We start from the raw sequence: 18,246 nt of genomic DNA, 5'->3' as shown, positions 1-18,246 counted from the left end.
CTTTCCATATTCATAAAGTTAAAGTGAGTAAGATTTGCTGATTTAAAAAAATGTGTTGTCTTCACATATGTAACCAGTGTTTGTCTCATCGTGAGCAAAGCTGCAGCTGCCTTTAATAGCAAGCCACTTGGAGAAAGTGGATACAAAAGATTGTGAGCACTAAAGAATAAAGATAAAGAACATAAAGACTTAAGTTGATGGAAAGAGTACTAAAATGAGAGAGCAGAAAAACAAGAAAGTTACCCTCAGTACTGGGATGAAAGTAAGTGAATTTTTGTTGTCTGCTTAAAAAATCAAATTTCAGAAGTGTCCCTGATGTCTACTTACTGCAAAGAATCAAAGAATACAGTTTCCTTTAAAAAAAACTGGCTTGATTTTTTAAAAAGAAACCAAAATTTTATATTCTAAAAGGTCTTTATTGGCTTTCAAAATAGTTTTAAAAAAGTTACTACAGTCTCTCTTATTTTATTTTAAAGGTTAAATTAGGAAATAAGGAGGAAATAGAATAGAAAAATAGAAGAACAGAAGGAAGTGTCTGACTCAATCTCTCTACTGACCTCTCGAGAGAAATTAGACTGAAGAGAAGAGAGCACCTTTAATATCTTCACCGGTTGAGGTATCACAGCAGAAGCAGGACTAGTCAGTTTTTATTGACTTGGGGGATATGAGAAAATACCCAGTTGTGCTAAGGGAATAAGCAAGAGGAAACAGATCACATTTCAATAGCAAATGCCATTTAATTAATACATATACATAGTACTTCTCTAGCCCTTTTGTGCAATAGGTGTGGATGAATCTAACATCATTCCTGTTTGTGAATGCAGAAGAAAAATTTTCAGGCCAAAGTGATGAATTACAATACCAGGCAAGGAATGGATGAAGGCCCAGACGTCATCAACTGTCCATATAGATGGCTCTGTTTGTGCAACTGGTAGCAGATCAGTGTTCTCAGGCATTTTCCTAATTCTCACATCTCGAAGCTCCCGTTCTCTTTCCCGCTCACTCTGCCTGCGCAGACGTGTTGTCATAGCAGATGGAACAGAATCTTCATGAGAAGCCAAGTCTTCTTCTGCAGATGGATAAGTAATTGGAAGCTGGAAAATGTAGTACAAGTAAAATACAGCATTGCACTTTCCTTGCATTTCTGAAATGGGTATTGTATATTGAAGGAAGGTTTTTACAGACCTGCCTAAGGATATGTTCTCTTGCTACCCCATCTGGGCCACTTGGACGTCGGCCGCGATGCCCAAGACTTTGATTATCAGGCTTACGATTCCAACGACTAAGTGCAAATTTTTTAGAACAGCTAACATTGTACCTAAGAAATTCAAGAAAAATATTAAATGATACATGGAACACTTCTTTTAGTATTTAATTGTGACTTAAAAGTGCAACTGTGAATCAGTAAGTGCCATATACTTAAGGACTGTAATACCTCAGAAAGTAAACTGTAAACTTCAATGGACTTTTTATGTTAATAGTCAAAAAATGGCCTTTGTACATATGATAATATAGCTCTCAATAAAATACTGGACACTTACAACAAGGTACTGACATTTTCTCCTAGTAACAGCATGATAGCAGGAACTTTGTGCTAAATACAGAGGACAACCAAGTGTCATAGCAGCAAAATAACTGAAAGGTTCCAGGAGTAAACAAGCTATGAATTAACTATTTAGATATTCATTCAAGCTGATATTTTCCCAACTAATAGTTTCTGAAGAGATTAATATAAAGAAGTTAATACAGAAGGGAGGAGGAAATCTCAAATGGCTAGTAAAAAGTTTTTCAAATATTACTGAAATCAGAGAGTGAAAATGTAAAGTTGAGATTTCAGTGTTAAACAAGGAATTCACAGTTTCACTGTTCAGGAAATTTAAAAATACATAATATTTAAAAATTGGCTCAAAGATTAATTTTATCAAAATAGACTAATACTTTTCAGTATAGTCCTTTATAAGGCATAATGACAATTTTAAAGAGTCCTATGTCATTTATTGAGTTCCAAGGCTCTAGAACAGGGGGTCACAGTCTTTTTTAGATTGTAAATATTTTAAGCTTTGTGGGCCGTACAAGTCTCTGTCACAACTAGGCAACTCTGCAATTGTAACACGCAGGCAGCCATAGACAATAATAAATAATAAGCATGGCTGTGTGCCAATAAAATTTTATTTATTAACACTAAAATCTGAATTTCACATAAATTTCATTTTTCATGGAATAAAGTTCTTCTTAAAAGTTTTTTAACCACCTGAAAATCTGAAAACCATCCTTAGCTTAGGGGCCATACAAAAATAGGTTACAGGAATGACAGCCTGGGCAAAGTTTGCCAACCCCTTCCCTAGAACAAAGAGCAAACAGAAATAATCTAAAAAAAACAGTTTCTGAAAAACTATAGAAAACCTAAGAAAAATACATACAGTTCCTCTTTTTTTTTTCTTTACACATATAAAACTGCCACTGCAATTTCTTATTTTCAGAACTCTTTTGCTCCAAGAAAATTTTTCAGGAAAATGACAAGAGCAGATCCCAATTAACTTTGCTATTGATAATTGCCCTGGGACTATACAGATACTAAAATAAATTTTCCTCACCAATGTTTTATGAAAATAATACAAAGTGGAAATAAGGAAAACTATGAAAATGAATAGGCTATTTTCCCCAAAAAATATAAAAAGAAAAAAAGTGTTCTGATGGCTGTTCAATTTTACCCTAAAACAATTCAACAAGCTCCTGTTCACAATTCTCATCTGTGGGCTCAGCCCTGTAGGTTTCTGATTTCCATTCATGTCAGTTAACAAAGCTGCTTTCTGCATTGGACTAAAAATCGGAGAAGAGAGACTAACTTTACACTTCAATTTAGTCCCTAAATATTGATATCTCCAGGACAGACAGCTAGGCAGACATGTTAATAGCAGCAGTTCTTCCCTGATTAATTTATCCTCTCCTTGCTCTCTTGTCTGCATATATTAGGACTCCTACCCAAAGAGGTTCACCTAAAGGTATAATAATGTGACAAGTCAGCAATAATCTCTGAGAGAACAGTGATGGTAGTGTTAAATGTCCTCAAATATTTCTAAATAGTCAAGACATTTAAAATATTCTGAAAGGTAGTCCTTTTTTCCATCAGTTTTTAATCACTTAAAATTAGAGAGCCACTATTCTTTTTTGTAGGATATGCAAACTGGAAAGCTCCTAAATTAAAATAAGAGTTACATACTTTGATTAGGGCTATCAATAACAATAAAGAATGTATGAGTAACAGATTGACAACTGAGAAACCATTGAACCCATTTTTGAAGTAAAATACTTCTATTATTTAAGTTTTACTAAGTATATTTTAGTGGCACCATACTAAAAAATATGTTTAAACAAGAAATTCCCTAGATGTATACAATTAAGATCTTAAATTCTTTGAGGAAATAATCACTTTTTAGAAAAGAGAACATATTTCAAAATAATCAACTTGTGCATACATCACCTCTAGTGGTAAATGCCTGTATTAGGATTTATTATCAGTATGAGGGCTCTTTTTAATGTAATCTAAATTATGACAAGATCAGTATTTCCTTTGTTATTAATAGTATTTACCTATAATACTATTGAAAATACAGATTCAGAAAAGACAGGTATTTCACTGTCTGATAACGTAACAATGTGGAGAACTTACGCTATAGAGGTCCCATTTAGAAACTTAAAAACAAATAGGATAAGTCAAAACAAATGAAAACATTTAAAACAAAATAAATCCAGGTATTTCAATACTGGTAAAACAATCAGGTGATAAACTACATGTAAGAGTAGTCTAACTGATGGACAGTGACTGCAATGGGGTATGGGGCGTCTCGATAATATGGGTGAATGTAGTAACCACATTGTTTTTCATGTGAAACCTTCATAAGAATGTGTATCAGTAATACCTTAATAAGAAATAAAAGAAAGAAAAAGAAAGAACTAGTAGTCTATTCACAGGAAGGGTTTTCCCGGTGACATTCTCTTCACCAGGAGACTGCTACTTCAGTATTGGATTATGCTATAAAATTCACTGTTTTCACAGAGCAAAATTTAATAACTAAATACCAAAGCAGCTCCAGATAATACCTATTTGATATTATTTCTATATTATACCTGTTTTTTTGTTTTGTTACACACAGTGTTGTTGGTTTGTGCTTTTGGAAGCTCAAGAGAACAGAAATACCTTTTGGCACATGACATAGTGCAGAATCGTTTTGAACGCAAAAATTCATTGGCATATCCCATCTTCCCACAGAATTCACACTTGAGTAACTCACTGTCCATTTCTTCTAATGTATCTAAAAGAGAAGGAAACAAAGGAAAAACCTTCAAAAATTTAACTGTGGCGAATTTTCCTTTAGCCTCTACTTTGGTTGACTGCTGCTAGTTCAATCCCTCCAGGAAAATTAAAAGAATGATCTTTTAACTTTTCTATCCACAGTCATTTGGTGGAGCAAAGCCTCCAAAACAACCATCTCCACCAATTCTCTCTTGCTCCAGCATCAAAATTGTATGGTGTTTTATCTACCTAAATAGCAATACATTTTTAAAGGCCCATTTTGCTAAGTATCCAAAATATGCGAAATCTGCAAACAATGTTATTAAGCACTGTAAGAGAAATGAAGATAAATAAGACAAAATCACTACCCTTCAGGCGGAATCCTTTACGTGCGGGATATGAATTTTGGTACATTGTGCTATAGAGTATAAAGCAGAAAACACTCTTTAACAGGAGAAAATGAGGATGACTTCAAAAAGAAGGTATAATTTTGATATGTCTGATTTTAGAGAAGCATGTAAAATAATACTCTCAAAGATCTGCAGTATATGATACATTAAAGATATATATATCTAATTATAAAAGTCCCTTTTAGTTACACCATATTAAAACAAAAATAATTTAGATTAATATTGAAAGTCACAAACAATTTTGTAATTTCTAACATTTGCTCCTTTTTGTCAGGGTGCTCTCTATTAAGTTAGATGTCCTTCCTCCACCTCTATAGCGGTAATTTTCTTCAAGCCATACAACAGGATCCAAAGAAACATCCTAATTAATTCTCAAGTAATTAGCAAAGTGTCACCTATAAGTGAGCAACTTGATCTTCATGACCCAGTTTTCTTATATGTAAAATGGGGCTTATAATGCCTTTCCAGAAGAACTGCAATGAACATGACATACCCAATAGGTAGCAGGCATTAAAAAGTGACATTTCCATTTCCTATTTTCCACATAAATACTAAGAGTATGAAGGTTCGTAACAACTGCTTAAGAAATACTTCAAAGAAAATTATTAAATTTCAGTATCTTAAATCCACAATATTTTGTCATTTTCTTGCATCATAATACCTATGCCAAGTCATAAAAAATTTGCAAAAATAACACTCGGCTAACTAAAGCTTTTAGCTCTGGACTCTGTATGTGCTTTTCTATGTTCTTCATTTAACCAAGTTTTATTAAGATGAAGAAAGGGACTCAACTGTAGACATGGATGACATATACTCAGTAAGTTCAAGCATTCCCATTATTCTAGTCTTACTGGAGAAGGTGCTAACTCAAGAGAAGGCAGCAAAAACTACTAAAAAGCATACTCTGAAAGATTCAAAGTTTCAAGGGACACCCAAATACATTGTCATGACTAATGAAACCATGAACTAGCAAGTGATCATTTAAGGAAATTCTCGGGACTACCTTCATAAACAAAAATTGTCTCAGTTAGTAGCAGTGAGGAAGAAATAGTCTCAAAACAAGTGAAATAAAAACTGTTCTTTCTAACAACCCAGAGATGGCTTTCACACAGCCATGGCTCAACAACACACTCCCAACTCCTGGGACCTGATGTGGTAACCTCCAGCAGTAGTGTTTTCACTTGGTCATTCTTGGAACCTGATCTCTGTAGAGGAAACAGAACCTCTCACTCAACCATCACTGCCACTAATCTGGCCCCAAAGAGTCCATCCCTCAAGTTGTTTCACTTCCAGACTATACTGAAAACTTTATTTCAAAACTTTTCACTAATTAACATACCAATATGTAATACTTGATAATAGGTTAGACTACCCTAAAAAGGAGAAGAAAATGTTTTTGCTGGTAAGAGTGAGGAGATCCCAAGCAGGTATGGTCTAAAGGTTAGCAACCTAACAAAAACCGAACATCAGTTTTATGTCTCATAAAGACGAGAGGAACATTAACAGATTAAAAATTCCTGTTCTTATGTTTGGTCAGAATTTTAACAAACTTGATAATGTTACCAAGGCTACTTTTTCACATTTGTAATAAAAAATTAGAGCCAAATGAGTTAAAAAATTGTTGCTCTAGCTCATAAAGATGGGGTTCTATGGCAGACACCTGGTAATTCTCCAATACCCATTCTTCACTTTCTTCCACAGTAACAAATCCTAATCCTCAGCTAAGAATGTGACCACTGAGAATAAAAACTAGTTTCTGCATGAGATGTGGCCAATTTCTGACCAATGACATATGAATAGAAATGCTGGCAAATTCCAGGTGGTGCACCCTTTCTCCATCTCATTAATTAGAATGTGATCATGAAGATGAACTATCCTGGACATGAGAGCAACACTCTAGGAATAGCAGAACCATAAACCATTGGAAGGCTAGGTGTCCAACACCATGCCCTGGACGGCTCACCTTCGGGCTATGTCAACAAAAATTAAACTTCTGCCTTACTTAATCAAGTATTATTCTGGGTGTCTAACTGAGTGGCCAAATGCATATCCTGACTAATAGAGGTCCCCATTTTTTGTGTGAGGAGCAGTTACTTTTTAATCTTCCTGAAGACTTGAGCTCACTTGAGGATCGGCAGCAAAGAAAAAAGCAATGGGACAGAAACCAGGATCAGTTTGATGACTTACCAGGAAATATATATTATGTTTGGTAAATCAAAATCTATTGGTTGGAGATACTGGTTACAGAACCAGTCCAAATAGAAACACAGTTTATCCTTAAAAAAGAATAATCTTTACATTAAGTTTTTTATAATGAATTAAGATGTATGTACTACTAAAACCAAAGCTACTAAATAAGAGACCTCACCATTTCACCCTATAGTACTTCCCATAAACACTGATATACACAGTAATAGAAACACTTTATAAAATTACACTGGAAATTAATAATGAAGTATTTAAAATTTTGGCACATTTTATGTAAATGTACCTCCCCTATGAAAAAGATTAATCATTTTAAAACAATATATTTAACATATAATACTGTATGTATTTAAGGTATAAAATGTGTTAATTTGATACATCCATATATGATTTCCATTGTAGGGATATTTAACACCTCTATCACATTACATAATTATCCTTTCTTTTTAGTGGTTGGGATAATTTTTAATCTTTATAAGTTTGATGACTATAGAGGATTAAAGATGGTGGCATGAGAGATGAGACAGAGGCCTCCTCCTAAAACCTCATATAATACGAAAATATATTTAATACAACGAATCCTGAAAGGGCAACAGGAAAGAAGGCTGCGGCAGACTGCATACACCTGGAGAAAATAATAGACCTCACAGAAGAGTGTAACATACCAAAGCCGTGACTCGGTGGGACCCAAGGCCTTCCCCCATGCCAGCTCACAGGCAGAAGGAAGAGAAACAGAGTGGGGAGCCTGGGACTGCTGAACACCTAGCCCTGAAGATCTGCTCTGGGAGCACAAACCTACATTGCATGGTCCTCTGGTGATTAGTGGGGTTGGAAAGCTAAGAGGGGAGGAATACATACCTGGAGAAACTGAGATTCCAGCCACTTGTGGAAAACAGGGATCCATATACAGTTGCTCTGGGACAAAAGAAAGGCGGGCAGTCTGAGAGACTTCTGAACAGCAAGAGGATTGCTAAAGGAGTAAGGAGTGCACAGAGCTTACTGCTCAGGAGAGAGGACACATAGATAAAATTGTCCAGGTGCACTCTGCCCAGCTGATTGGGAACTTTCAGGAGCTTCAGGCACGTCATCCCCCTGGCTGGCTACACAGCTCCAAGGTCCCTCCCCATGATATGCAGCCTACTACACCTTCCTCCGGGCAAGCCCGCCCATGGCTCACAAACCAGCAGCCCCTGACATGGTCTCAGGCCAGCCACAGGGAAGCCCTGCCTACAGCAACTACAATCACAAAGTATAGAGGCTTACACCTGTGTGTTTGGCACACTGATTCTGGCAGTGGAGACAGGCACAGCAGCCCGAGAGCAGGAAACAACTCTTCCTTCCTCCCAGGCACCAACACTGCTCCCCTTGGACCCCCGACATTGCTCCGGGGGCTGAGCAGCTCAAGAGAGAAGAGCTTCTGGGTACTAGAGGGCGCCACATACAAATACGACAAATCAAAGGAATCTGGTTCAAAGTAAAATCCTACATACATCAGAAAAAGAGTCAAATGAAACCGATCTCATCAGTTTCAAAATAAAAATTTCAAAATAAAAGAGATTTCAAAATAAAAATCATAAACATGGCTCATGGAGGTACAGAAAAATATTCAGGACCTCAGGAGAGAATTCCGGTCAGAGATCCAATCATTAAGGAATACAATGAAGGGTTTCAACAGATATTAGATACAGTGGAGGAGATGATAAATGAAATAGAAATTAGAGAAGAAGATTACAAACAAGCTGAGGCACAGAGAGAAAAAAAGGATCTCAAAGAATGAAAGAATATTGAGAGAACTGTGTGACCAATCCAAATGGAACAATCTTCGTATTATAGCGGCACCAGAAGAAGAAGAAGAGAGAGAAAAGGGGATAGAAAGTGTCTTTGAGGAGGTCATTGCAGAAAACTTCCCCAATCTGGGGAAGGAGATCATCTCTCAGGCCATGGAGGTGCACAGATCTCCCAACACAAGGGACTCAAGGAAGATACCACAAACACATATAATAATTAAAAGGGCAAAGATCAAGGATAAGGACAAATTATTAAAAGCAGCCAGAGACAGAAGTAAGATCACATACAAAGGAAAATCCATCAGGCTGTCATCAGACTTCTCAGCAGAAACCTTACAGGCAATAAGGGAGTGACATGATATATTTAATGCAATGAAGCAGAAGGGCCTCAAACCAAGAATACTCCATCCGGCAAGACTGCCATTTAAATTTGAAGGAGGGATTAAACAATTTCCAGATAGCAAAAGCTGAGAGAATTTACCTCCCACAAACCGTCACTACAGTGTATTTTGGAGGGATTGCTATAGATGGAACCATGTTCCTAAGGCTAAACAGCTGTCACCAGGGGTAAAAAAACCACAGTAAAGAAAGTAGAACAATTAATTACTAAGTAAATGCAAAATTAAATCAACTACCCCTATAGTTAGTCAAGGGATAGACAAAGAGTACAGAATATGATACCTAATATACAAAGAATGGAGGAGGTAAAAAAAGGAGCAGAAAAAAAGAACCTTTAGATTGTGTTTGTAATAGCATACTAAGTGAGTTAAGTTAAACTCTTAGATAGTAAGGAAATTAACCATCAACCTTTGGTAACCATGAATCTAAAGCCTGCAATGGCAGTAAGTACATACCTATAAATAATCACCCTAAATGTAAATGGTCTGAATGTACCAATCAAAAGACATACAGTCACTGAATGGATTAAAAAACAAGACCCATCTATATGCTACCTAGAAGAGACTCACTTTAAACCCAAAGACATACACAGACTAAAAGTGAAGGGATGGAAAATGATATTTCATGCAACTAACAGGGGAAAAAAAAGAGGAATTTCAGTACTTGATCAGACAAAATAGACTTCAAAACAAAGAAAGTCACAAGAGACAAAGAAGGACATTACATAATGATAAAGGGGTCAATTCAACAAGAGGATATAACCATTATAAATATCTATGCACCCAACACAGGAGCACCTACATATGTGAACCAAATACTAACAGAACTAAAGAAGCAAATAGAATGCAATGCATTCATTTTAGGAGACTTCACCACACCACTCACTCCAAAGGAGAGATCAACCAGACAGAAAATAAGTAAGTACACAAAGGCATTGAACAACACATTAGAACAAATGGACTTAACAGACATCTACAGAACTCTACACCCAAAAGCAGCAGCATAAACATTCTTCTCAAGTGCACATGAAACATTTTCAAGAACAGATCATATACTAGGCCACAAAAAGAGCCTTGGTAAATTAAAAAAGACTGAAATTGTACCAACCAAAAATTCATATGGAAACACCAAAGACACCGAATAGCCAAAGTAACCCTCAGAAGAAAGACTAAAGTGGGGCGGATCTCACTCCTCAACTTCAAGCTCTACTACAAAGCCACAGTAATCAAGACAATTTGGTACTGGCATAAGAACAGACCCACAGACCAGTGGAACAGAATAGAGACTCCAGACATTAACCCAAACATATAGTCAATTAATATACGATAAAGGAGCCATTGACATACAATGGGGAAATGACAGTCTTCAACAGATGGTGCTGGCAAAACTGGACAGCTACATGTAAGAGAATGAAACTGGATCACTGTCTAACCCCATACACAAGAGTAAATTCAAAATGGATCAAAGACCTGAATGTAAGTCATGAAACCATAAAACCCTTAGAAAAAAACATAGGCAAAAATCTCTTGGACATAAACATGAGCGACTTCTTCATGAACATATCTCCCCAGGCAAGGAAAACAAAAGCAAAAATGAACAAGTGGAACTACATCAAGCTAAAAAGCTTCTGTACAGCAAAGGACACCATCAATAAAACAAGAAGGTACCCTACAGTATCGGAGAATATATTCGTAAATGACAGATCCAATAAAGGGTTGACATCCAAAATATATAAAGAGCTCACATACCTCAACAAACAAAAAACAAATAATCCAATTAAAAAATGGGCAGAGGAGATGAGCAGACAGTTCTCCAAAGAAGAAATTCAGATGGCCAATAGACACATGAAAAGATGCTCCACATCGCTAGTTATCAGAGAAATGCAAATTAAAACCACAATGAGATATCACCTCACACCAGTAAGGATGGCTACCATCCAAAAGACAAACAACCACAAATGTTGGCGAGGTTGTGGAGAAAGGGGAAACCTCCTACACTGCTGGTGGGATTGTAAACTAGTTTAACCATTGTGGAAAGCAGTATGGAGGTTCCTCAAAATGCTCAAAATAGACATACCATTTGACCCAGGAATTCCACTTCGAGGAATTTACCCTAAGAATGCAGCAGCCCAGTTTGAAAAAGACATGCACCCCTATGTTTATCACAGCACTATTTACAATAGCCAAGAAATGGAAGCAACCTAAGTGTCCATCAGTAGATGAATGGATAAAGAAGATGTAGTACATATACACAATGGAATATTATTCAGCCATAAGAAGAAAACAAATCCTACCATTTGCAACAACATGGATGGAGCTAGAGGGTATTATGCTCAGTGAAATAAGCCAAGCGGAGAAAGACAAATACCAAATGATTTCACTCATATGTGGAGTATAAGAACAAAGAAAAACTGAAGGAACAAAACAGCATCAGAATCACAGAACCCAAGAATGGACTAACAGTTACCAACGGGAAAGGGACTGGAGAGAATGGGAGGAAAGGGAGGGATAAGGGTGGGGAAGAAGAAAGGGGTATTACGATTAGCATGTATAATGTGGGGGGGGAATGGGGAGGGATGTGCAACACAGAGAAGACAAGTAGTGATTCTACAACATCTTATTACACTGATGGACAATGACTGTAATGGGGTTTGTGGGGGGGACTTGGTGAAGGGGGGACCCTAATAAACATAATGTTCTTCCATGTAATTGTAGATTAGTGATAGATAACAAAATTAAAAAAAAATTGAAGGAACAAAACAGCAGCAGACTCAGAGACTCCAAGAAGGGATTAGTGTTACCAAAGGGGAGGGGTAGGGTAGGGTGGATGGGGAGGGAGGGAGAAGAGGATTGTGTGGTATCATGATTAGTGCACATGGTGTGTGGGGGGTCCAAAGGAAGACAGTGTAGCACAGAGAAGACAAGTAGGGACCCTGTGGCATCTTACTACACTGATGGACAGTGACTGCAATGGGGTATGGGGGGACACGATAATATGGGTGAATGTAGTAACCACATTATTTTTTCATGTGAAAACTTCGTAAGAGTGTATATCAATAATACCTTAATTTAAAAAATGGCAAAAAAAAAGAATAAGAAATTGTACCAACCAGTTTCTCAGACCACAAAGGTATGAAACTAGAATAAATTATGCAAAGAAAATGAAAAAATTCCACAAACACATGGAGGCTTCACAACATGCTCCTAAATAACCAATGGATCAAGGATTAAATAAAAATAGAGATCAAGCAATATAAGGAGACAAATGACAACAATAATTCAACACTGCAAAATCTGTGGGAAGCAGCGAAGGCCGTGCTAAGAGGAAAGTATATTGCAATACAGACCTACCTCAGGAAAGAAGAACAATCCTGTATAAACAGTCTGAACTCACAATTAACGAAACTAGAAAAAGAAGAACAAATGAGGCCCGAAGTCAGTCGAAGGAGGGACATAATAAAGATAAGAACAGAAATAAAATCAAGAAGAATAAAACAACAGAAAGAATCAATGAAAGCAAGAGCTGGTTCTTTGAGAAAATAAACAAAATAGATAAACCTGTAGCCAGACTTATCTAGAAAAAAAGAGTCTACACACATAAAAAGAATCAGAAATGAGAAAGGAAAAATCACTACAGACACCACAGAAATACAAAGAATTACTAGTAAATACTATGAAAAATTATATGCTAACAAACTGGATAACCTAGAAGAAATGGACAACTTTCTTGAAAAATACAACCTTCTGAGGCTGACTCAGAAAGAAACAGAAAATCTGAATAGACTAATTACCAGCAATGCAATTGAGTTGGTAATCAAAAAACTACCTAAGAACAAAACTCCTGAAACAGATGGATTCACTGCTGAATTTTATCAAACATTTAATGAAGACCTAATACCCATCCTCCTTAAAGTTTTCCAAAAAGTAGAAGAGGAGGGAATCCTTCCAAACTCATACTATGCGACCAGCATCACTCTAATACCAAAATCAGGCAAAGACACCACATAAAAGAAAACTACAGACCAATATACCTGTTCAACATAGACGGAAAAATACTCCACAAAATATTAGCAAACCAAATTGAAAAATCTATCAAAAAGATCATCCACCATGATCAAGTAGGATTTATTCCAGGGTTGAAAGGATGGTACAATGTTAGAAAATCCATCAACATCATCCACCACATCAACAAAAAGAGAGACAAAAACCACATGATTATCTGCATAGATGCTGAAAAAGCATTCGACAAAATTTAACATCCATTCATGATAAAAACTCTCAATAAATGGGTATCAAGGGCAAGTACCTCAACATAATAAAGGCCATATATGACAAACCCACAGGCAACAGCATACTTAACAGCGAAAAACTGAAAGCGTTTCCTTTAAGATTGGGAAGAAGACAAGGACGCCCACTCTCTCCACTTTTATTCAACAAAGTTTTGGAGGTCTTTGCTACAGAAATCAGACAACACAAAGAAATGAAGCACATCCAGATTGGTAAATAAGAAGTTAAACTGTCACTGTTTGCAGACTACATGATATTGTCCATAAAAAAACCCTAAAGAATCCACTCCAGAACTACTAAATCTAATATCTGAATTCAGCAAAGTTGCAGGATACAAAATTAATATGTGGAAATCTGTTGCATTCCTATACACTAATGATGAACTAGCAGAAAGAGAAATCAGGAAAACAATTCCATTAACAATTGCATCAAAAAGAATAAAATACCTAGGAATAAACCTAAAAAAGGAAGTGAAAGTCCTATACTCTGAAAAGACACTCATGAGAGAAATTAAAGAAGATACCAATAAATGGAACACATCCCTTGCTCATGGACAGGAAGAATTAATATTGTCAAAATGGCCATCCTGCCTAAAGCATTCTACAGATTCAATGCAATTCCTATCAAAATACCAACAGCATTCTTCAACAAACAAGAGCAAATATTTCTAAAATTCATATGGAAGCACTAAAGACCCTGAGTAGTCAAAACAATCCTGAGAAGGAATAATACAGCTGGGGGGATTACACTCCCCAATTTCAAGCTCTACTACAAGTAATCAAGACAATTTGGTACCGGCACAAGAACAGAATAGACCAATGGAACAGACTAGAGAGCTCAGGTATAAACCCAACCATATATGGTCAATTAATATATGATAAAGGAGCCATGGCCGTACACAATGGGGAAATGACAGCCTTTTCAACAACTGGTATTGGCAAAACTGGACAGCTACATGCAAGAGAATGAAATGGCATTATTGTTTAAGCCCATACACAAAAGTAAACTCAAAATGGATCAAAGACCTGAGTGTAAGTCATGAAGCCACAAAACTCTTAGAAGACCACATAGGCAAAGATCTCCTGAATACAAACATAAGCAACTTCTTCCTCGAGCAAGAGAAACAAAAGCAAAAACAAGCACATGGGACTACATCAAACTAAAAAGCTTCTGTATGGCAAAGGACACCATCAACAGAACAAAAAGGCATCCTACGGTATGGGAGAATATATTTGTAAGCAACATATCTGAGAAGGAGTTAAAATCCAAAATACATAAAGAATTCACATGCCTCAACACCCAAAAAGCAAATAACCCAATAAAAAATGGGTGGAGGATATGAAGAGACAGTTCTCCAAAGAAGAACTTTACATGGTCAACAGGCACATGAAAAGATGCTCCACGTCACTAATTATCAGGGAAATGCAAATAAAAGCCACAATGAGATATCACCTCACACCAGTTAGGATGGCCAACATCAAAAAGACTAACAACAACAAATGTTGGTGAGGATGTGAAGAAAGGGAAACCCTCCTACCTTGCTGGTGGGAATGTAAGCTAGTTAAACCATGTGGAAAGCAATATGGAGGTTCCTCAAAATACTAAAAATAGAAATATTATTTGAAATGGGAATTCCACTCCTAGAAATTTACCCGAAGAATACAAGTTCTCAGATTCAAAAAGACATAGGCACCATGTTTATCACAGCACTATTTACAATAGCCAAGATATAGAAGGAACCTAAGTGTCCATTGGTAGATGAAAGGATAAAGAAGATGTGGTACATATACACAATGGAATACTATGTAGCCATAAGAAAGAAACAAATCCTACCATTTGCAACAACATGGATGGAACTGGAGGATATTATGTTCAGTGAAGTAAGCCAGGTGGAGAAAGACAAGTGCCAAAGGATTTCCTTCATTTGTGGAGTATAACAACAAAGCAAAACTGAAGGAACAAAACAGCAGCAAACTCACAAGACTCCAAGAAGGGACTAGTGTTACCAAAGGGGAGGGGTGTTGGAGGGCTAGTGGGGAGGGAGGGACAAGGGGATTGAGGGGTATTGTTTAGTACACATGGTGTGGGGGGTCTTGGGGAAGACAGTGTAGCACAGAGAAGGCAAATAGTGAATCTGTGGCTTGTTACTATACTGACGGACAGTGACTGCAATGGGGTATGTAGGGACCCAATAATATGGGTGAATGTAGTACCCACATTGTTTTTTCATGTGAAACTTTGTAAGAGTATATATCAATAATACCTTAATAAAAAAAAAGTTTGATGATTGTAGTAATTATTATCTGTATTCATTATATACTGTGCATTAGCTCAGGTCTTTATGGCTTATTTACTACTCATTGCATAGGTTAATCATCTTTGAATCTTCCTTTTCGTTACTCTGATATGTATCTTATCCTGTTAAACTACCTTTGCCTTGTCTTCCATCAATCCTTCCGTTATTCTTCCTCACCATGACTACAAGTGTCAATTACATACCCAACCTCTATATTCATACTACAGATGACCAGTACTTTCCAAAAACACTGTTCATGTCACCTGCCTAAAAATCTTCAGTAACCATCCTCTTGATGACAAGATAACTCCTGATTTCTGAGCAGAATATTCAAGGTACGTTAGAATTTGACTCACCCAATTTTAACTTCCCACTACTTCTCTAACCCAACTGTCCACTGTTCACTGCCCCCTCCTGAAGTTACCTAGCACTTCAACATCCCTTGTATATTTTTATTCATGTTATTCTAACCTGAAAGATTCTTCCAGTTTGTTATTTTAAGTCTATATTCTATCATCCAAGATCCAGGTCAAATTCCATCTCTATAAAAAAAGACTGGCAAAAATCTCAAACACTGGTAAAGTCCCAAGTTCTGATTGTCTATAAAATTAATTTAAAACTTAACACTTACTTCTCCCTATTTATCTTTCTATTACAGAGATTCGGTAGGTCCTGCTAGATCAAAAGCTCCTCTCAGATTCTAGCACAGTCTAGCATATGATGTATGTCTATTATATACAAACCGTATCATGAAATATGCAGTTTTCCATTTTTCTCCAATGTGTGCTCACAAGAGGGCACATTAATATATGCCTTGGCCCAGATGTTCTTTTATATACTTCTTACAGGAAAGAAAAAAATCCCTGTACATTCATCTTTACTATCTTCATCTCAAATGAAAATTTTGATAATAGTTACATAATTGGAGAAATCTGAGTATGGGTTAGATAACACCAAATAATTATTAGTAATATTGTTATATGTGATACAGCATTATAGTTATATAAGAAAATGTACATTATTTAGAAATGCACATGGAAGTATATACGAGTGAAATAAAATTAAGACCATGATTTCTTTAAAATGGAAGGAAGGAAGGAAGGAAGGAAGGAAGGAAGGAAGGAAGGAAGGAAGGAAGGAAGGAAGGAAGGAAGGAAGGAAGGAAGGAAGGAAGGGAGGAAGGGAGGGAGGAGGGAGGGAGGGAGGGAGGGAGGGAGGGAGGGAGGGAGGAAGGAAGGGAGGGAAGGAGGGAAGGAGGGAAGGAGGGAAGGAAGGGAGGGAGGGAGGGAAGGGAGGGAGGGAGGGAGGGAGGAAGGAAGGGAGGGAAGGAGGGAAGGAGGGAAGGAGGGAAGGAAGGAAGGAAGGAAGGAAGGAAGGAAGGAAGGGAGGAAGGAAGGAAGGAAGGAGGGAGGGAGGGAGGGAGGGACGGAGGGAAGGAAGGAAGGAAGGAAGGAAGGAAGGAAGGAAGGAAGGAAGGAAGGAAGGAAGGAAGGAAGGAAGGAAGGAAGGAAGGAAGGAAGGAAGGAAGGAAGGAAGGAAGGAAGGAAGGAAGGAAGGAAGGAAGGAAGGAAGGAAGGAAAGGAGGGAAAGAGAAAAAGCAACAAAGAATCAAAAAGAGAGGAGAGAGGAGAGGAAGGAAAACAAAAGGGATGGATGAAGCTACTGTGGCACAAAGATAAAAATGATTGATAATGTGAGTCTGGGTGACTGGAAATTTATTATACAGTTCTCTCAAATTTTATGTATGTTTGAAATTTTTCATGATTAACATTTTTTAAAATAAAAAAGCCATTAGACTGACCTGAGCTCAATATTAAGTCAGCAGTAATCTACTATCATAATAATAGATAATAAACTGTCATACTCTTTGCTGTTAAAATAAAAAGTAAAACAGTGATGAATATATTGCAATAGTTTATAAATTACTAATAATGACAAACTGTCTTCCTTTTAAGAATTAGGAAAACTGTGAGCAAAGACACTATCTATTTTGCTTACTAGCATGCTATTTTGCTTAATTTAGAAAAGTATAGACACATAGTATATGCTCAATAAATATTTGCAAAATGAATAGTTTTAGATTAAATATACCATGATATTGAGAATAATTACTCAGACACAGATGTTAACTAATTCACTACTATAGAGCCCTATGTTAAATGTTAAATGCTATCTGATTAAATTGAACTGTATCAAGGTATGGGTATGATTAGAATCAAGAAAAGATAAAAATTTATCATTTTTGCATTTATGTTTATTTTGCTGCAGTCATTTTCTGACCACTTTGACTTTTATGGAATGCTCACTGTCAGAATAAACTCTATAAAAAAGGATTCTTTGATATTAAGGAGATTTAGTGATATTTTTCTCTTTGAACAAATTTAATCACCTCTTGATTGAAGAGTACATCCTTGATACAATTGTAATATCCACCTGATTTCAAATGTCAGAATATGGAAATAAACAACCCAGAAACTGTAAACTTTTAAGCAAACTCATTAAAATAGTCTTTCACTTAAGTCTGCTTAGAAAAATAAAGACAGGAAATTGGTTGTTTTGATGATAAAAA

At 36.6% G+C, this 18,246-nt stretch overlaps 1 protein-coding gene across 8 annotated transcripts in view; it reads right to left on the bottom strand.

The window, feature by feature from the left end:
• The window catches only part of PHC3 (polyhomeotic homolog 3), a 93,719-nt gene that overhangs the window by 12,863 nt on the left and 62,610 nt on the right, over positions 1–18,246 (bottom strand). For 7 of the 8 annotated variants that reach the window (XM_017654616.3, XM_017654618.3, XM_073232100.1 and 4 more), the window contains 3 exons: positions 4,199–4,313; positions 1,186–1,318; positions 863–1,094 (listed from right to left, as the gene is read on the bottom strand). In XM_017654616.3, the coding sequence (XP_017510105.1) occupies positions 863–1,094; positions 1,186–1,318; positions 4,199–4,313 (480 nt within the window). Of the gene's footprint in view, positions 1–862; positions 1,095–1,185; positions 1,319–4,198; positions 4,314–18,246 lie in introns of those variants that run through there. The other variant, XM_073232101.1, reaches the window with a different exon arrangement.

Source organism: Manis javanica, chromosome 3 (assembly GCF_040802235.1).
Source record: "Manis javanica isolate MJ-LG chromosome 3, MJ_LKY, whole genome shotgun sequence".
Taxonomy (NCBI): Eukaryota; Metazoa; Chordata; class Mammalia; order Pholidota; family Manidae; genus Manis; species Manis javanica.
This window is presented reverse-complemented; position numbering and strand designations above follow the sequence as displayed.